Source organism: Colletotrichum lupini, chromosome 5, assembly GCF_023278565.1.
Source record: "Colletotrichum lupini chromosome 5, complete sequence".
Taxonomy (NCBI): domain Eukaryota; kingdom Fungi; phylum Ascomycota; class Sordariomycetes; order Glomerellales; family Glomerellaceae; genus Colletotrichum; species Colletotrichum lupini.
In genome coordinates, this window is record NC_064678.1 from 4,516,203 (window position 1) to 4,535,242 (window position 19,040).

Genomic DNA, 19,040 nt, shown 5'->3' on the forward strand with positions numbered 1-19,040 from the left:
ACGATCACCAAGTTTACTATCAAGAGGCCGTATAAGTCTCCTGAATCACACAAACCAAAACCACTTCGACTACCAACACAGTCTTCGACAAGCCAAAATGAAGACCGCCGCCTTCCTCTGCGCCGTACTGGCTACCACTGCCATTGCCCAGCCCCATCAGCATGGAAGCAAACGCCGCCATGTCCACGGCAAGCACCAGAAGCGTCACCTCGTCACCGAGTGGGTTACCGAGACCGCCTACGTGACCGAATATGTTGATTCAACCTCCACCGTTTGGGTTGAACCCGAGGTCTCGTCCACCAGCTCGGCGCTTCCTACCACCTCCGTTCCCGCCCAGTTCTTTGAGCCCGCCGACCAGCCGTCTTACACCACCTTGTCAACCTCCACCAAGCCTTCCGCGGCTGCTTCTCCCATCAAGGAATCCATTCAGCAGCAGGCGCCAGCTCCCATCCCCACCACCACATCTACGCCCGTCCCTGCTCCCCAGACCCCGACTCCCGAGCCCGTCCCGACTTCAACCTCTGTCTACGTTGCTCCCCCGCCGGCTCCTACCACGTCCACTACTCCCGCCCCCGCGCCTCAACCTACTACCAGCCAGGCCCCTCCCGCGACCACTTCCGCTGCTTCTGGTGGTTCCGGCGGTGGTTCCGGCGGCACCACGCACACTGGTGACCTGACTTACTACGCTGTTGGTCTTGGCGCCTGCGGTGAGGACGACAGCGGCAAGGACAACACCGAGAACATTGTTGCCGTCTCTCACTTGGTCATGGGTGCCCAGTCCAACGGCAACCCGTACTGCGGAAAGAAGGTCCAGATCACCTGCAACGGCAAGACCACCACTGCCACCGTCCGCGACAAGTGCATGGGCTGCGAGGCGGATGCCATTGACGTCAGCGAGAAGGCCTTCCTCGAACTCTTCGGCAGCCTCGGCGTTGGTCGCGGGACTGTCGAGTGGAAGTTCCTTGACTAAGAGGCGCACTGGTGCGCGCTCTCGCTCCAGCTTCTCTGGGGTTCCGCGGGTGCTTCATCGTCTTTTGCCATGCCGCTTCCCAATGGAGGTGCCGCGCTGATCACCTATCATGGCAGTTTCCCAAGACAGCCATTTTTCTCTCAAATCTCAATAACAATTATGGTCACATTTCACCTCACTTGAATGAGGACGGCGCCTGGTTCACAGCACGGGACTGGATTGGATAACAAAAAGACTACGAACAAAACTACGGTTTTGATGACGTGATGACGAATATCTCTATACCTGTGTATGCGTACTCCGTTCGTGGGTCCATCCTGGGCGGATGCATTTGGTGTTCTGTTTGTGGACATGCTTGTCCACCGGTCAGTTTCTAAACTTAACTTTCAATGTATATATCTATTAGGGGTGTTACCACCATATGGTATCCCCGAATGGGCTATTGGGACCAATGTGGTTTCCAGGACAAAAACAAAAAGTAGAAAAATCCCATTATTGGAACTCGATCTGCAATCCCTCTCTCCGCGTTTCCTGGACAATCGGCCGAGTGACTGCCCTCTTCCACATCTTGGCATTCTTAATGTCCGAGAACCCTCATGAGATTCCACTCGAGACGCAATGATATTTGACGAAATGTTCGCCATAGTAGGCAAAGGAGGGGCAAAACCTAGCCTCCCACTGGTTTGCAAAATGACACAGTCGAACATTCCAACGACCAGCTCAGATGACGTCCAAACTCCAAAGAGGAGAGAAAAAAGCAAACATCGCCCAGCCTGACAGAGACATTCTGCATCGCATCTGTTACCGTGGCTGCATTAGCCGTCGAGCCCCAAAGCCCCCTCGCCCCCCCCTTCTCTTGCCTCTCTGGAGTCTGCAGAGGCGATTGTCTCTGACACCCAGGCTTGTACGTGTCTCGCTCCGCAACGATCCGGATCGTCCTGGGCCAGTCCAGCGAGCCGGGCGGCGGTTCAGCATTCCTCGTCTGCCTGCGCCCCAGTTGCCTTGACTTATTTGGTAAAGGCTGGTTTCACGAGCCGAGGACGAGAGAAAGAGAGATGGCCTAAGTCCAGTCCCATCTTCGCAATGCGCCTTGTCCTCATTGTTGTTCCATTTTGGCGAGGGAAACTGTTCACAGAGGACCGATATCCCGATATCTCGTTGAGTTGGAAGGCGAGGTCTAGATGATCTATTCATTGCCACAGACTGGGGGCTTTTGTAGCAGCAAGAGCTACCTATGCTGTACAGAGGATGATGTCGAAAACTCGCAGAGGAACTGCACCGTTTACACACGCCCCTATTCCGAAGTTGCACAGAGATTCGCCACGACAGGCACCTTTGTCTACAACAAGAACATATCCAAGTCATCCATCTCCTTGATGGAAGGCAAAGCCCTCGCCTTCTCAGCCCTCTCCTCACTGACCAAGAACTCAGCCGGAAGCTCCTCCTCCCCATCCACGTCATCCTCCCTCCTGCTGCTGCCGTCGCCGCCGCCGCCGATCATCATACCCGCCACAGCCCGCCCGCACAGCGCGGCTTGCGGCATCCCGTGCCCGGTATACCCGGCGCAGACCCACAGCCCTTCCCCGCCGCCGAGGACGGTCCCGGCGGGCACTTGTCCCACCCACGGCCTGCCGTCGCGCGAGAAGGCCATGATGCCCGTCCACTCGTGACTCGCTTGTAGCTCCTTCTTGCTATTGGCGTTGGTGGCGCTGTCCTCTTCCTCTTGCGCCTCCGTCTGCGTCTGCCCTGTTCCCGTGACCGTATTAGTGCGACCAGTATCAGTAGTGCGAGCAAGATCAAGATTTCTCGCCCCAGCCCGCCTCAAATACGAAGCAACAACAGGATCAACCTCGTCATCGTCAGAAATACCCACCCCGCGCAGCGTCCCGTTCGCCCGCCCACCGCCCAGAATCATCTCCAGCCCGGGGCCGGGCCGTTGTATGAGGTAATCATCCTGGTTCGGCTCACCCTTCGCAGCGTCGGAGCTCGCCATGAAGACATAGCTCCTCCCGAGCTCGGCGCGCGGCCGGGGCGGGAAGAGGGCGGCGACCTGACCTCGGACGGGGACGACGAGGTCTGCGAAGCGGGGGAGGAGGCGCGAGGTGTAGGCGTTTGAGGCGAGGAGGACTTGCGCGGTGGCGATTTGGCCGCGAGGGGTGTGGAGGATCCATGATGGTGTGCCGGATGGGGTTGAGGGGGCAAGGTGTTGGAGGCGTGTTACGGGCGTGGAGGTCTGGATGTTGAAGGAGACACCTTGCCCGACGTTTCCCGTCAAAGTGTCCACGTCAGCCTTGTCCGCTCCGAACCTCCGCAGCAGATCTTCAAAGATCCACGACACGAGCTTGTAGGGCCACACGCTTGCCGCCTCCTCCTGCACGACGGCGCCGGCGGCGTCCGGGATCCTGAGGTCTGCGAGCTCCTCCGCGTCCGTGACGAGGCGCGCGAGCGACGCGAAGCGGGGCGGCAATGCGGCGATTTGCTTGCGAGCGGCGTCGACGAGATCGGGCGTCAGCAGGGCGTGAACGCCGCGGAGGGAGACCCAGTCGCAGGGGATGGCATTGTTGGCGATGAGGTCACGGATGTGGGCGTAGTTTGCGAGCTCAAAGGTTGCGATGGCGGTGTTTGGGTTGTAAGCTACCGGCTGGCAGTGGCCGCCGTTCTGGATTGTCAAGTTAGTTCTAAAGGTTCCTTTTTAAGGTAGATCGGAGGGCTTGGGATGTTGGTGGGGATAGATAGTATGGCGTGTATGAGTGAGTGAGACGATGATAAGGAAGTCACCCCCGTCTAAGCCCCTCCAAACAATGGAAGAACCTCCATAACGAGACATTCTCAAAATACACAAGAAATTGAAAGAACTCACCCGTCCAGTAGCCCCCGAACAAACCTCCCGCGCCTCAAGCAGAACAACCCTCTTCCCCTCCCCACCAGCGCCGGCACCAGCCCGCTCCAGCAACTCCTTGGCAGCGAACGCGCCCGTGATGCCGCTGCCGACGACGACGACGTCCGCGGTCGGCGGCAGGTCCCGTGTGGTCCGGTGGCCAAGCAGCGTCTTGGAAGGCTCGCGGTGCCAGTACGACGCCGTGCTCTTGGCCGAGGGCAGGTCGGCTTGGCCCGGCTGGAGGGTTTCGCCTGTCATTGCTTTGCTTATTGAGGGTTAGGTTGAGATGCTCGGGGTTTCTTATCGGGGGTTGAGGGGTTATTGATAAGCTTTGTAAAACCGCGATGTGCCGTTTTTTGAATGTTGTGAATTAGATGTTAGAGACTTTTACTGCAGCCAAAGTTCTGTGTGAAATGCAGTCGTCAATGTTGGTATTTATGTGATGTTGGTCGCGTGAACCGATCAGTCATGTGCCTGGGCGAGAAAAGTGGTGGTGGTGGTTGACTGTAGGTCGCCGCACATGTGAGGTCGCCCGGCCTTGCCCCTCCGGCCCTTGCTCTCCTCCCACCGTACGAAAGCCGAAACGCGGCATCATTGACACACGTCCGCGGCCTGCGTCACTGCTGTCGTAGATTTCCACAGACTGCTGGTTACTGCAGATACGCGTGTTCAAAAAATTGCCGAAGACATGAGCATTATCAAGAAATTTGACATTACTGCCCGACTACCGTACCAATTTTTAAGGGTGGAAACGCCAATTTTCTCTATTGTGCCATCAATCCATTGGCCACCCGGAGCGCCGCAGCCGTGAATGCCGCAGTGCACACTGCCTGGGCCAGCGAAGGTCATATCTACAAGACAAGAGTACGCTAAAGGACGTAAATAGCGTAGAAGAAACACCTCTCCAACTCTTTTCTCGTTTCTGGTCCGTGGGGTCGTAATTTGGTTGTCGTCGCTTAACCCTGCATCTTTCTTCTCTTTCCGATCTGGGCGGAGAAACCGGTCTTGATGGCGGTGACGGAACGTCTCGACCCGCAAGAGTTGCAAGTAATGAAGTACAGACGGTTCTCTCCCTTGGACAGCTCGGTGTCGGCGGACTTGCCTGGGGTCGGTTGTCAATAATCGCAACGAGACGCAATGGTGGGGTATTTTGTTCGTAAGCTTACAGGTCTTGCAGGTGACGTACTCGACTGTAGGGAAAGAAAAGAACTTTGGTCAGCATCTACGCGGCAGCAAACGTCAGGGGCACCGAGCAAAGTCTCACTAATGTACTTGCGCAACACGTTCTCAAGCTGCTTCTGCTGGAAACGACCCTTGATAACAAGGCGTCTGCTGCCGTCGACGGAACCGCTGGTACCCAATTCGGAGAAGAGGTAGGCTGTGACGTGCTCCTCGGTTCTCTTCATACGCTTGCAAATTTCGGCAATGTTGGCAAAGATGGTCTTCTTGTTGCCTTCACGCATGCACTGCGGGGGCGGGATCTTGTAGCTCTTGGAGCCGCTCAGAGCGTGGTCGGGGTTCTTCTGAGACAGCTGGTGGAAGAAGCGGTTCAGAAGCAGGCTGTAGCTGAGGGCCTTGGTCTCGTCGTGCTGCCAGATACCGGTACCTTGGTCCATGTCGCCATCGTCGGCAGCACCCTCGGCCTCGGCGCCCTCCTCCTTGCCCTCGAGCTCCAGGGCCTTGAGCTTAGCGGTGAACTCGTCCTCATCGCCGTCCTTGGGAACCTTCGTCTTCTTCTTCTTCTTTTTGATCGACAGGTCAAGACCGCCGTCCTCGCCAGCGGCAGCCTCCTCAGCGTCGTCACCTTCCTTGGGAACCTTCTTCTTCTTCTTTTTCTTCATTGACAGGTCGAGCCCGCCATCTTCAGCAACATCGGGGACAGGGGCCGTCGCATCTTCGGCTCCAGCTTGAGAATTGGCATCAGCATGTAAGGCTTCAAGGGCTGCGGTAAGCGGCGGCGTACGGGGCGTGTGCGACTGGGCTGTCTCCTTGGGTTCCTCGGTGGCGTTGACCATTGTGACTGAACCGTCTGCGTCGACTACTACTTGCTCGTCTGTGAAGGCGACGGATTTGCGCTGTTTGCGTTCGGGGGCGGGAGTGGTATCCTGTGGGGCGAGGCACCTATGTTAGAAAACGATATTCAATGGTGTTTGGGTCTTTTTTTTTTTCTCCGTTTGAGGAATTGAAGAGAAAAAAACTGGATCAGTAGAAGAGGGGACGGGGGGTCGAACAACGGTCAGGTGGTGATGATGTCCAGCAGCTCGGGCGGTTTGACAGAGGTTGAGTCACGGAAAATGTTCTGTTCAATTCGTGTCTGGTTCCGGTTCGCAGTGGGGTAATCAAGCATGGGATTGGTGGAGGGGCCAGTGGGTGGTGGTGCTCAGAAGTGCGCATGAGGGAGGGCTAGCAACGGTAACTTACTTCGACATCCATGATTGCGGCCTGTGTCTCACTGAACCGAGTCTCGGTTAGGTATCCTGGGGCGGCGCCTGGCGAATTCCTTTGGGCTGGTATTAATCTGGGCTGGTCCACGGTGCGACTGAATGAGTCTACTGTCGGCGCGATATGGTGCAGAAATCCCAAACGACCGGTCTGTGAAATGGCGGAAGGAGTTTGTCTGTGGTCCGTCACAAAATGGTTCGGTAATGCGAATTTGTGAGAGCAGAGTTGAGAATTGGCTGCAGCAGTTGGGAGATTTTCTTGAGGGGGTGTGACGTGAGGGTGGAAGACGACTATCTTTGCCCACTGTAAGGTAGCGGCTGCGCGCCCGACAGGTGAGGGTGGGCTGTGACTCAGTGATCGTACGTCTCACGTGACCGCAAGGTGACTCTTTCCGTTTGTGCCCGTTGCCGTCTGTCATCATGCCCCCTCGCCTGCAGCGTTAGTAGGACCCATCAAAAGCGACTTGCAAGCCAATTACAATCGAGGTCCCAACGTCTGCGAGTGGCCGTCCTGATTGCCGTTTCTGGTTGAGGAAACGGGGGAGAGAGAGCTCCAGGCGTTCCGATCTCCGCTGTTGGCCCATTCAAGCTGCACCGGCATTAACCATTGGAGAGACATCGCGGACCTTGAATCAACCGTCCCCTGCGAACGCCCATCAAGAGGGTCGTCTTGTATCACAACAGCTACGAACATCAAGCGGACGCGTGCAAGGGACAGACCCTAGCTATTTCCGAGAAGCAGCGTGCCGACCGAGTTCGATACCCTCCTCCCCCGATTCGTTCAACGCACCTGAACCCAAGAACCGAGCTGCCGACGACGCCTGCCTTCCCCCGACATGATGGCATCCACCGACTCCTTCATCCTGCACGACGACGTCTCACCTTCCTCCGATAACGACGAGATTGACTCCCTGCCTTCAATATCGAGCAGCGTGCTAGACTCCGAGGATGAATCAGACGCCCAGGAGGAGTGGGAGCGTAGTCTGGAGCAGGTCCAGCTCCTCTTGACCATGGTCATTGTTCCCTTTGCCGGCAAATACTTTGGTCGCAAGTTTGCATACTGGAGTAAGCCTCGCCCCGGTCTCTCAAGTCTCTCGTCATCGTTCAAGGTGCTGACACGGTATACCCACAGGCTGGTCACGATACATGGAATGGATGCACAACGTCGAGGTGCGGTGGACGAACAAGGGCGCCTTCAAGGCCGCCGGCGCGGCTGAGGCAGCGGCAACATTATAAGAAGCGCATTTTGGGGCTTACTGGGCTCTTTGGAAAAACGAGACTTTGGGCATTCTACTACCAAGCCCGCAACATCCTGCATGGTGTTCGGCGTGTATACATGGTTGGCGTTGAGGGCAAGCCGTCATAGAAGACCAGGCGGCACATATTGAGGCGAGGCATCCAGCCCGGTCCAAAAGACTAGATTTAAATCGAACGTTTGAACGAATTTATCAAGCATATCTCGATGCCAAGGGGGTCAGCTAGCTCACGATCGCAGTATGCTCAGTATCGATTTGGTCAATCTCGGAGGTGAATACATAATCCATATCCTATAATCCTGTATGGGTCACATGTAGTAGGGGAAGGGTAAAGTCGTGGAATGGTATCAATTCGTTGTTGTACTACAAAGAGCTGCTCATGGCTCCATGACAAATGCCCCAGCTCCCAAGGCATCATAGGCCCCGCCGTATCCCTGACAAGATATCCATGTCATCCCATACCCATATCCAGTCATTCATTATTACTACATGCCATCATGAAAGGTAAAGTTATCAATAACCTGCCGCCAACGCCGTCAGGACTCAGTGGTCTTCCTGCAAGTCTTGCGATGACCAAATGTCCTACCCAGCCGGCCCGTCCAATTCCATACCCCGTTTGTTCTCTATTTCATTTTGCAGAGTCTGCGCCGCACATAGTTGAGAAAGTCGTAGACTTAGACGCCGACTTGGGCCATGCTGGGGCGAGAGCTGCGGACAGAGCCACCGCCGCGACGGAAGTTCATGAAGGTGAAGAAGCCTCCTGCGCAGAAGCTAGCAAACAGGAACCACATGAAGACGGTGCTGGCCTGAATCTCGCGGCATCGCTTCTCATCGTCGCCGGAACCCCAGACGATGTAATCGCTCGGCAGGTTGCTTCTGTTCAGAGAGCCGCAGTTGACTGCGCGCAGCTTGGCCGAGAGAACAATAGCGTCGATGAAGGTGAAGAGAATGGCTGCGCCGTCAAGGGCCAACAGCACAATGGGAATGGCGATGGCCGAGACAAAGGCAGCGGCAAGGCCGTACAGAGCCGCCAGCCAGCTGAGGACGGCGACGAACATGGAGAAGTTGATGGCGGCCATAGCGGAGCCGGCGCTGTTAATGTTGAGGGCGATGACATTGCCGATCAATGCTGTGACGAGGAGGACCCAGAGGATCTGTACACCTCGGACGAGGACCTGCAACATTGATTCCATCATGTTGGGCTGGTTGTGTATCGCTTGTCGTGAGAATTCGGCAAGAGCGATTTCAGGTATCTAGAGAGCTTGAAAAAGCCGAGAGGACGGTTCTCTATAAGCACCGGAATGTGTAATTGGTGTCGTCGATTTGTTTATAGCTGTGTCTAAGACGAAGCTGGATGCTGTGGCGTGACTGGTGCTTGATGACGATGGTGAATCTTTGCTGTTGATATTGTCAGACAAACAACGAAATGTCGATTTCGGCGGACTGTAGTTGTGTGTGTGATGTGGAGGAGGACAAGAGTCAAACAGAGTCTTAAGGGGTGGCGTGGGACAATAAGATAGTTCTGGATCTGGACTTTGGTTGTCGGGTGATTAAGGTCGTGGCGGTAAGGCAGTCGCAATGAGCAGCAGACAAGGGTATCTTTAATAAGTTGGGAGGGTGGGATGGGATCGGTCGAGGAGGGTTCTTCCCAGGTTAAAAAGTCAGTCGGACATGGATGGGAACCTAACCTAAGCCGCCTCTACTGTGTAAGGTGAAGAAGAACTCTTTCGGCACCGGGCATGGAGATTGTGCGCTGCTGCTGCGGAAGCTGCGCGCGGACAAGGACAAGAGGGAGATAGAGCTTCGATGATGGATCGGCACTTGCGGGAACTATGACCTCACCAGCCAATGTCTTTCCTTCACGCGCGCAAAACACAACACAACGCCATCAACACTAACACGGTACGTACCTCCCCCCACCTACCTACCTCAGTTCCGTGCTCTATCTACTGGCATCTGAGCCTCGATGTACTTACACATGCGCACACGCAAGACACTGTACATGACACCGTTCGGTAGGGCGCGAGCTTCCACGCATTGCTTTGCAGCTTCAAGCTTGATGTTGCTCGAGCGCCTGACATGCCTAACGCGGTCCAATGGCATCATCCAAGGGTCCAAGACGGCTCCGACGATGCCGCTAGACGGCTTGGACGAGACCGCGTTCAGCCCAACGAATCCCTGGGACATCCGCGACCGTCATACATTTCGCGCCCACCGACCTGCCCCGTACTGACGGATAGGGCATATCCAACTGGCAACAGCTATCTTCTGAAACCAAGGCAGTAGAACTTTGCAGGGGGAGTGAGCAACTCGGGGCTGAGAGGGAAAGATTTCTTACAGATGGTGGCGCGTTTCTGGTGGGCGCCTCTCCCGACGTGCCCGAAAGCCGTGGACCACTGGGCCCTCTTCTCGTCCAACTTGTGGACTTGTTGGGAAACTCTTGGGAGGCCGCAAGCAAAAGGAAGCAAGGCCGCAGCGCTCGTGGTTGCGCGGCTCTCATTGGCAATTGTGGCTCTGTTTTCGCCCTTCCTGCAGGGTTCATGAGTTTACCATCCAGCTTTCCTGTGGTAGGGATGGAAGGTGAAAAGACTTTTCTCGGTGCTCTGGGCCCTGTCAACTCTGTCAGATCCTCTCCCTACCTTCCCTATGAAGTACAGAGAACCCCTATTGTACATGCTGCACTCCGTAGGTTATTACCGGCGGGGTGATGCCGGTTGGCAGGTGAAGAGCCTCGCAGTCCCCCTCCCACTTCTCTGGGATCCTTGGAAATCCTCTTGCCCCTCCTTCTTCGCCTTGTCTGCCGTGCGTTCTCCGGCCCCTGCAGCAAATCCCCCTCTCTTCCTGGCGATTCGCTGTTGCTTTGGGGGAAGTCGGCCGCAGCCCAGCAACCACCCCTAGAGAAAGCATCCATTTCGACCATCCACAACACATCTAAGCCCCGGCTCATTGTTTCTGTACCCTTGTTACGATCGCTGTCGTCCTATCGAACCTTGTGCGACCACTTCGGTGAAACAAGGTGAAGCCAGCATATCCCGCGCTTGGGAAAGTCTGTCGCGTCGAACTTGAGCTGCCATCCATCTAGACCCTCACAGATATTCAGCCAGGAGTCATGATAATCAAGGTAAATAACAGAAAACGCAGGAGCAGCAAATCCCCCAGTGGCTTCCCCACGGACAAACAGTCACACCCGCGTACTATTCAACAAGCTTCCGGCGTGGTGAACTCACGGTCATGATTTACACCCTCAAATCAGCGCTACCAGTCCACAGTCCCCTAAGTCCTGATTAACCTTTTTTTGTCGCTTGAGAGCGGACAGTATCTAGCTAAAATTATCATCATATGAACATAGAGGTTAAGAAGATCTCTTTAAATCTTCGTACATCTCCATTCAGTCTCTTGCTCTCTAACTTTCATTTAGTTTCGTTAGGGACATAAAACGGAGCGATAAGAGACCTCATCCGCTCATTAGTGGCATTGGAAGTATCATGGTCTTTGTTTCTCCTTCACTAAAATCGACTCTCAGCTTTTGAGACGTATTTTGCCGCTATGAGTGAAGCAGCCATTGAGACTGGCGGCACCGACGAAAGAAAACACATTCATCCAACGTAAAGGGCTCGGCGTCGCCCTGCAGCTCTTTCGTCTAGGTAGCTTGCTCTGCCAAGCGATCATCCATTCTTCATAAGCCCTCTAATGTCCCATTTCTAGACGTAATCAACTACTCATCTGTTGTCGCCTTCAGAAGCCCCCTACCCAGGGCCGAAGGCGATTCTGCTCGCCTTACACTACTGCCCTGGATCGTGACGTTTAGGACACTTACTCACACTCAACTCAATACCCAGATCCAAAATGTCACGCGTCACACTTCTAGGTCCCATGGCGTCATGGCTACCGAGCCGCTGTCAAGCTACCGCGGCAATAGAAGAATTACAATTTCTCTAGCGCAGAAATTATGACCTGCTGTTACTAACAAGTCTAGGTAGTGTAGCAAAGCAGAGCAGACACACAGACACACGCCGTGGATTCAAAATTAGCCCGAAGCCAAGCCGGGCACTTTCGTCCTAAAAAGTACACCAGGAAAGGAATCATGACGTTACTCGAGTGCAATGGGTTTACGCACGGTCATGAGATATCGACCTTTGGTCATTCATTGACAAAAAATTACCCTCATCTAATCATGTTCTTGACGAGGGGGAAAAAAAAAGTCCACCGTTGATGCGTATCATCATGATGTCTCCCATGTTATTGACACGAACCCAACGCCACAGCCGAAGCTAATCCGTTTTTGCGCTCCCCGCGTACTCCGCGTGTCTCTCAACCTAGAAGTTGGAGAAAGGAAGGAAAATTGACCACCGCCCCGGCCGCCCTAGATTTTGGAGAGTTCTAGAGCAACTACATCATGTTCTTCACCGGCTAAAGTTCAAGAGCCCCTCAATATACTTCCGTGTGTCAATGCCGATCCCCGACGCAAGACGGCCCGCGCCGTCACCGCCCCACCCAGATCCCGTCAGTCCTATGCCGCCCTCGGCGAACGACGAGCTGACGCCGCGGTAGCCGGCGTGATCGCTCGCCCTACGGATCAGGATAATCTCCTTACTGACCGTCGGGCTCGGCGGCGTAGGCGATGCCGGCCGCGCTGTGCTGGATCCATCGCCGCTCGCTGGGGAAACGTCCCTATCCGACGTCGACTGGGCGCCGTCCTCGTAGTTCTGCGCTGGCTGAAATGCTTCGTCGCTCGTGGCGTGTCGATTCAGGATGCGCTGCCAGACGACCCACCAGCCACGATTGGTCTTGCAGGTCCTCTCGAGCTGATTCATTTCCGGCCTGGTGAGGTTGAAAATGTTGAGTAGTTGCATGTGTGTGTTCATGGCCTCCACTCTTGACCATGGTAATGGTGCGTTTGATAGGAATGCTTGTGTGTGGTCCGGAATATTTGGTATGGTCGAATGTACCGTCATAGCCTCAGCGTCCCATACGAGATCGTAGATGTTGGACGATGAAGAACTGGACTCCGGCCTATCTGGCCGATATTGGATCGAAGATAAAAGTGGCTTTCGTAAAGGTGCCAACTGGAAATGAAGAGACTTGTAGAACGAGTCCCAGGCCAGTGAGTCGGTCCTCAACTCAAAGAGGAAAGTAAATATGAAGGGTTTGTTTACGTAAACGACGACGCGCATCTTGCTTGCTTTGTTCGAGTCCTGGTTTCCAAATGTCGGGTTCGAGCTCACAGCGTTGGCTCCGAGAGGCGTCACATCGTTCGTGAGGTTGCCGAGGTTCCTCACGACATCTGCTTCTAGGCGATCCGTGCCAACTTTGTCAAGCTCAACGTGGACGGTGCGTAGCATGGTACGAGAGTTCGATTCGGGCTCAGCTGCCTCATCTGAGGCTCCGTTTTCCTCATCGCCACTACCCTCCTCGACATCGCCCATCAGGCCAATGAGGTAGTGTCCCTCGTCATCTTCCATCTGCTTAGGTTTCACATGCGGGTTCACCGCAGCCTTAGAGGACTCCCCAGTTTGAAACGCAGCAACGGCAGATAGTTGGCTCCTAACCGCAGACGAAGAAGTATCCGATTTGCCGATTGACCAATACGTGCCGTACCCCAACTTCATGACCGTCATAAGTTTGTCCATGTGGCCATCGCTCTCTCCTTGAGTTGGCGTAGCGGTAGAGCCGGTAGCGGCTACAGTGTCGGCTTCGGTGTCGCCGATCTCGGGAACGGGGGCCGAATTGTCCTTGGTGTCACTTGGCCTTTTGGCTTCTTTCACCGTACCAATATCAAGCCCACGCCGCTCAGCCAGTGTTCTCGTCGAGGTCGAGCTCCCAGAAGCAGAGCCAGAATTTGATCGATGATTGTTGGGGCGAACCGGCGGTCGTACTGCTGGCTTCGTTGTAAGCGCCGGGGCTGGTGCTGGTTTGGCTTCCGGGACCGGCTTAGATCTCTTCACCCGTCGGCCAGCGCGAAGAGATGTCGGACTATCAATGACGCCGTAGGCGTTTTCTCCCCATGTATACAAGTCTTCCATCCATAGGGTGATATCTCTCACGGACTTGCGAGATAACGCTCCTGTCCCCAGAAAAATGGCACCGTCTTCAGGACCTGGATCTTCTCCTGTACCCAGCCAGGACCTCTTCGGCTCCTTCCCGGTTTTCGACTCCCCATCGGCATCCAATGATCCAAATTTTGAGACCACCAGGTCTTTAAGACCCTCAACTCTAGTGACGAGCCCTTCCAACACCTCTCGTTCCCCACTGCCCCGCTCCTCTTCGCCGACGCCAATGCCCAGTTCGCCAGACGCAGCGATGTTGATGCCTCCAAATACTGTGCGAATTGGGTTCCCTTGTAACATTACGTTCCAAGTTGACAAAAATAGGTCCCAATACCGACCAAGCAGGCTGAGGAAACTCATTCTTCGGGAGCGAACAAACAGGGCACTGAGTGAGGTGCCATGATGAAGCAGAAAGATAGTATGAGCACGGAGCAGATCCTGCAACAGAAGAGATGACGGCTTAATCTCCTTAGATGAATACTCGACAACCTCTTCTGGGGTTTCTTGTGCTTTCCCTGTCTGAAGCTTGGGCGGCAAAGGAATACGAGTAAGATCAATGGACTGCAGGCAATCAGCAATAGGAAAACAAAGCAGTGTAAGGAGAAACGTACCGCAAGAATCCACCAGTCTTGCTCCAGCTCATGGAGGATCACACGTGTCTTGTCCGTGTCGATGGAGTCGACAGGCTGGCCGCCAGAGAAGCTCTTGCTGAACTCGACCATGCCCTGGGCAAGACCAATCTGACGAAGACGCTCATTGCGCTCCTCTGGAGACAGATTCTCAGTTGGCTTTGCACGTGAGCGGTGACGCCGTTTATGTCGTTGGGTGTTGACTGAAGAGTAGTAAACAATTTGATCGTCAAGAGTCTCATCGGAATGACCCAACGATGGGTTGAAGATGGCAAGGAAGCCTAGCTGAGCCGAAACGATGCCACCCGGTGACAATGCCATGGCTTTTTTTGATTGCTTGTGATGGTGTGGTCCTGCCAACGGCGGTTCACTGAGAGCGGGGATGGAATGCCGTGATGTCCAGACCCATGAACTTCAAAACAAATGGGTGCAACGTCGGTGCGGCGGATCCAGACGGTAGGTAGCAGCAACCGCTGACGATGGTAACAAATGGTAGGTCCCACGGCTCGTGAGGTGGCGTCTGAAAGGCTCGGAGCGTTTCTTCTTACGCTCTAACAAGCGTCAAGAGCAGCAGGAGCGGCAGCAACAATCCGAGCCGAGATGCAGAAATAAGGTAGATTATTCGAAAACGGAGCTGGCGTCACCGACAATATCAGTCAGCAAGGCAGAGCTTGAGGCCGAGGCTGCCCACACAACCTGGATGGCAACGCAAGCGCGCACGCAGTGCTGGCGAGTGGTGTTCGCGATGCTGGCGAAAGCCAAGTCATTCAGTTGTGCCTCCTGCGTCGTCTTGGAGGAAGATCGGCGGTCGAAACTGCCCGGGAAAGCCGAATGGGGCTTTGGGCGAAAGATATGGAAATTCTGTGAGATCTCGATCGAGATTCCCCACGATGCAGGGCGTGCTCCAGTGGCGCCCAGGACAAGGCGATGCGAGGCGATTGAAGGTGAGTGGTCTGCTGCTGACTTGATTGGGCCGAACCGGAGCACTGTATTTTGGAAGGTATGCTGCAAAGGAGTGGAGGCCAGACCCGGCCGAACTTGGCGTTGGTACGGAGTACTTTCTCGCTTATTTTAGCCCGCGGTCTGGGCCGCCATGGACTTTCGTCTCTTGTTCTAAGGTATTTTGTTCTTCCTCGATAACAATACACAAAGCCAAACTGTGTCTGGGTGAACACAGACGGATAGTGTTGGACACTTGAAATACGCTCGCCGGGACCACAGCATACCAAGGTACCTCACGGTCGGGTCCGACGGATGCCAGGACTTGAGACGGAAGAAAGAAGGGATAGAGGGACAAGACCATGGGGTACCTATCCCATTATGGGAATGTCGACCAGGGTAGCGGTATGTGCTGTTAGTGCACGCTCGAATTCGATGGACAAGCTGGGAGGGAGTCACAGAAATGTGTCTAAGGGCGGGAACGAATGCCGCAAGAACACCCAGTACGTGGGCCGACTTCCACGTTTTGGTCAACTCCGTTTCAGCAGCGGTCAAGCGCAAACCAGGTCTGGGCTGCTATGACTGGCTGGAGTCTGGAAAGAGAGAGTCACCTATCTTCATGTTACGCAACCTACCTACCTTACTCTCTCACGGCTGGACGAATCTCCTGCCTCCGGTGGTCTAGCGGTGCGCTAAGCCAGGAAAGTTTGCGTGGAGTGACAACTCACGCGCAGCTCATTTTTCCCGCGTGCTTGGGGAACATGCTTCTCCACGTGGGAGTGGAACTTCAACCTCATGCCTTGGTGATCATCATGACCTTGAGCTCGTACCTCTCGAACTATGTATCTAGAGCCGGAACCCAATGTCAAACCTTTCGAGCAGCCAAAACTGTGCTAGGAAACAGCGTCTTCGAAATGGCCATGTCGGGTGCTGCGTTGCTACTTGCGTAAAGCCAACACAGCCAATGAAGCCTATGAAGATCGTCAAAAACTTCCCAACCAGGATTCAACCAATGATGGCCTCTGATCAGGCACAGGAAGCATGCTGCCATATCTATCAACGGTGATGGACTCCCCAACTTGAGAGAAGCATCACTTGGTAATCTTATCTTAATTAGCTTAAGAGCCAATACGTCCATCTCCTCGGAAGCCATCGCCCCAGCCGTAGAACACGGGAGAGAGAACTCTAGGCTGGTGATTATGTGCCCATCAAAGGATAAAATAGACACAGAGTAAACGGCATTTCATGTGCAGATTCATCTCATCGTTCAAGGGACTTGTCTTTCCTTGAAGATGGTGGTATCATTCTCAACCCCAATTGCCAACAGCCCTTATTAGGTAGCCACGACTCCGGCCCCAAGTCTATTGTATTGTAAAACACAAAGCCGCTATGCTGTAACTCAAAACGTCGTCTCCCGTAACTTGCCAATCTTGCCAATCTCATACTCTATCCAGCGACCGACTCGCGTCCGTCCAGGCACAAGAATGCTGCCCGGGTTCATGACATGACACCCCTCGTACGTCACACAAAACGGTGGCGCCGTCGTGTCTACAAGGACCATTGATGTTGGCAAAGGGTAGAGGTGCAGAGCCGTCGCATAGTCCCAGTGCACTGAGCGGGTCGCTTGACGGAAAGGCGACAGATACCCTTGGTCCAAGATCGTCTTGACGAGCTTCCGCGCCGCATGAATGTCTTGAGGCAGGCTCGAATTGACCTCTTTTACAGCGGGCTTCTCGCTGGGAATATCGACGTCCATAGCCTCGTCTGCTTCGACTTGGTCGTTCCCTGCCATATTGACGTCGTCTGCTCCGCTGCCGTCTTCGGGAGGCTGGGTCTCCTCATCCTCGCCGGCATTCTGTTTCGATGACTTGAGGCGGACTGCCGTGCGGCGGAGGCGAGCTGAGATATCATCTCGGAAGACGACAACTTCGTGATTCGGACCGAAGAGTGTCAAACGGCTTGGGTTCGACGTCCAGATGGCCTCGCCATCGCTCTTGGCCCCGAGCTCCGCATTTGCCGCTGCGAAAACGCGTCTAATACGTGATGTGAAGACATCCGGTGCACCTTTTCGAGGCAGCGGTGTCGCAGCGCCGGCAGTGAACGCTGACACCCAACCGTCGTTGTCTCCAGGAACGAACACAAATGTAGACGTTTGGAGGAGCGTGGGATAGTCGGACAGGGCCGAGGCCAAGGCGTCAAAATATTCTTTGTACTCAATGCTGCCGCCGCTACCACCCCTGGCAAGAACAGCATGCTGCGTGAAATTGCCCGTGACAACGAAAGTCATTGGACTTGAGCCTTCGGGCTCAGCTGCATATATCGCAAGTATCCTTCGCAAGGCTTGCAACGTTCGTGGTTGGTCAAGGTTCAACTCGCCGATGATCACCATCCGCCCTCTACTAGGCACCTCCTCGGCAGAGTGGCGGGGCAGTAACCGCTGTTCAAGCTTCCGCATCTTGGATCCGACGGCTCGTTCGCTTCCGACGCCGAGGAAATCGATCCAGCCGAATCCACCTCCTATGGTGTGATCCTGGCCGCCATCGGGACCACTGACTCCTAATGTTGCTCTCCTCTTCTCGCATGGGGGTTGACCGATGAAGAAGCCTTGGAACCTGCCGCCTAGTGTTCCTCCGACACCGCTGCTACCACTCAGTCCCTTGCCGACGGACTCCTCTTCTTCCTCGTAAACACCATCCACGAGCACAACCATTCCAGGAGCGAACCAAGCCGAATCTTCGGGGATTGCAACAGCTTGTGACACATCTAGGGCAATAGTGGCCGTCAGGTCGCTAATCGCGAGGCCTCCCGCAGGCAACACATTCAACATCCCCAAAAGCATGTGGTGGCTACCATGGCGACCTAAAAGATTGGCGATTGGGGTAATTCTATGGTTTAGTTGGTTTGATGATGACCGTTTGCCCGAAGGAGCCCTCGTGCTCGCAACTGCTGACGTCTGGAAGGACTCGTTCCTGAGCAATCTCTGGTGTATGACATTGTACCTGTTTCTGAATAGCGCAGTTTTGTGTGATGCTGGCGGTAGGAGTGAAGGTTTTGAGGTTTCCCTGCTCATCGTTAGCGAGTAAGCTCCTGCCTCGGGCAGAACCCATGTCGTACCTCTCGAAATGCTTCTTGGCAACATTGTAGGAATATCTTGGCTGATCGTAGGCATCGATTACGTTGAACCACTTCCGCGGATCCTTGATACTCTCGTCGTCCTCTTCTTCCTCGACGCCCAGACTAGACATGCCAAAGCTCTGTTGGCTGTCCTCTCGAGCCAACGATGCCTGTGCCGGCCGCAAACCCAATCTCGCGTTTGACATGTCCACATCTTGCCCCGGTTCGATCAGAAGGCTATTCTGTCGACTCAAGCCTCTGGCGCCGGCCACAATTTTGCCCCCGCTCATATTTCCCTCCAAGTTTTTCAGAATATCTTTAAGCTCTGGGCTTGCGCCATCGACGATAACTCCACCATTGCGGCCTTTCCATGACTTTGCCACCTCCTCCAGAACCTTCTCTGCGAGTCCCTCCTCTCGCCATGCGGAACCACAATGCCGGCCGATGAATGTAGCCAATTCTTGTAAGGCGGAGGAGGCAATGGTCAGACTGTGTTTCTTTGTGAAGGTTCGGAATGCCAGTGGTCGTAGTGTGGCTGGAGGTAGAATGATGGGGAGGATCGCGTGTTTCGTCGGCGCTGAGACTTTGAAAGGCTTCAAAGGATGGACTGGGGTGCCGAATGCGGGCGAGGACGAGGGTATCGCAGAAGATGGAGGGGCAGGCGTCCTTGCGGCAAAGATGTTGGCCATGGGCATTTTGCGCTTAGGAGATATTGACGGTGGCGGATCCATGATTGAGACGTTTCTCTGTGATTTGAATGGTATGG

General features: G+C 54.7%; 9 protein-coding genes across 9 annotated transcripts; 4 read left to right on the forward strand and 5 right to left on the reverse strand.

Moving 5' to 3' along the window:
• Positions 1-97: 97 nt before the first annotated feature.
• On the forward strand, positions 98-970 carry CLUP02_10758 (allergen Asp F7; the record flags this gene model as incomplete). Its single annotated transcript, XM_049289731.1, has 1 exon — positions 98-970. One exon carries the CDS (start codon positions 98-100, stop codon positions 968-970), a length of 873 nt encoding a protein of 290 aa, XP_049146876.1.
• A 1,339-nt stretch (positions 971-2,309) lies between these two features.
• On the reverse strand, positions 2,310-4,106 carry CLUP02_10759 (FAD dependent oxidoreductase; the record flags this gene model as incomplete). The annotated part of the gene is made up of 2 exons (XM_049289732.1): positions 2,310-3,629; positions 3,831-4,106. The coding sequence occupies 2 exons, from the start codon at positions 4,104-4,106 to the stop codon at positions 2,310-2,312; spliced, it is 1,596 nt and encodes a 531-aa protein (XP_049146877.1).
• A 698-nt stretch (positions 4,107-4,804) lies between these two features.
• On the reverse strand, positions 4,805-6,281 carry CLUP02_10760 (domain found in IF2B/IF5; the record flags this gene model as incomplete). The annotated part of the gene is made up of 4 exons (XM_049289733.1): positions 4,805-4,950; positions 5,015-5,038; positions 5,113-5,953; positions 6,270-6,281. 4 exons carry the CDS (start codon positions 6,279-6,281, stop codon positions 4,805-4,807), a joined length of 1,023 nt encoding a protein of 340 aa, XP_049146878.1.
• An 844-nt stretch (positions 6,282-7,125) lies between these two features.
• Positions 7,126-7,525, forward strand: CLUP02_10761 (uncharacterized protein; the record flags this gene model as incomplete). The annotated part of the gene is made up of 2 exons (XM_049289734.1): positions 7,126-7,354; positions 7,422-7,525. The coding sequence occupies 2 exons, from the start codon at positions 7,126-7,128 to the stop codon at positions 7,523-7,525; spliced, it is 333 nt and encodes a 110-aa protein (XP_049146879.1).
• Positions 7,526-8,219: 694 nt separating this feature from the next.
• On the reverse strand, positions 8,220-8,741 carry CLUP02_10762 (uncharacterized protein; the record flags this gene model as incomplete). The annotated part of the gene is made up of 1 exon (XM_049289735.1): positions 8,220-8,741. The coding sequence occupies one exon, from the start codon at positions 8,739-8,741 to the stop codon at positions 8,220-8,222; it is 522 nt and encodes a 173-aa protein (XP_049146880.1).
• Positions 8,742-9,393: 652 nt separating this feature from the next.
• CLUP02_10763 (uncharacterized protein) lies at positions 9,394-9,778 on the forward strand (the record flags this gene model as incomplete). The annotated part of the gene is made up of 2 exons (XM_049289736.1): positions 9,394-9,447; positions 9,539-9,778. 2 exons carry the CDS (start codon positions 9,394-9,396, stop codon positions 9,776-9,778), a joined length of 294 nt encoding a protein of 97 aa, XP_049146881.1.
• An 876-nt stretch (positions 9,779-10,654) lies between these two features.
• Positions 10,655-11,498, forward strand: CLUP02_10764 (uncharacterized protein; the record flags this gene model as incomplete). Its single annotated transcript, XM_049289737.1, has 4 exons — positions 10,655-10,773; positions 10,964-11,013; positions 11,069-11,150; positions 11,285-11,498. The coding sequence occupies 4 exons, from the start codon at positions 10,655-10,657 to the stop codon at positions 11,496-11,498; spliced, it is 465 nt and encodes a 154-aa protein (XP_049146882.1).
• A 450-nt stretch (positions 11,499-11,948) lies between these two features.
• On the reverse strand, positions 11,949-14,542 carry CLUP02_10765 (uncharacterized protein; the record flags this gene model as incomplete). The annotated part of the gene is made up of 2 exons (XM_049289738.1): positions 11,949-14,153; positions 14,204-14,542. 2 exons carry the CDS (start codon positions 14,540-14,542, stop codon positions 11,949-11,951), a joined length of 2,544 nt encoding a protein of 847 aa, XP_049146883.1.
• Positions 14,543-16,559: 2,017 nt separating this feature from the next.
• On the reverse strand, positions 16,560-19,005 carry CLUP02_10766 (DNA polymerase alpha/epsilon subunit B; the record flags this gene model as incomplete). The annotated part of the gene is made up of 2 exons (XM_049289739.1): positions 16,560-18,222; positions 18,275-19,005. 2 exons carry the CDS (start codon positions 19,003-19,005, stop codon positions 16,560-16,562), a joined length of 2,394 nt encoding a protein of 797 aa, XP_049146884.1.
• Positions 19,006-19,040: the final 35 nt, after the last annotated feature.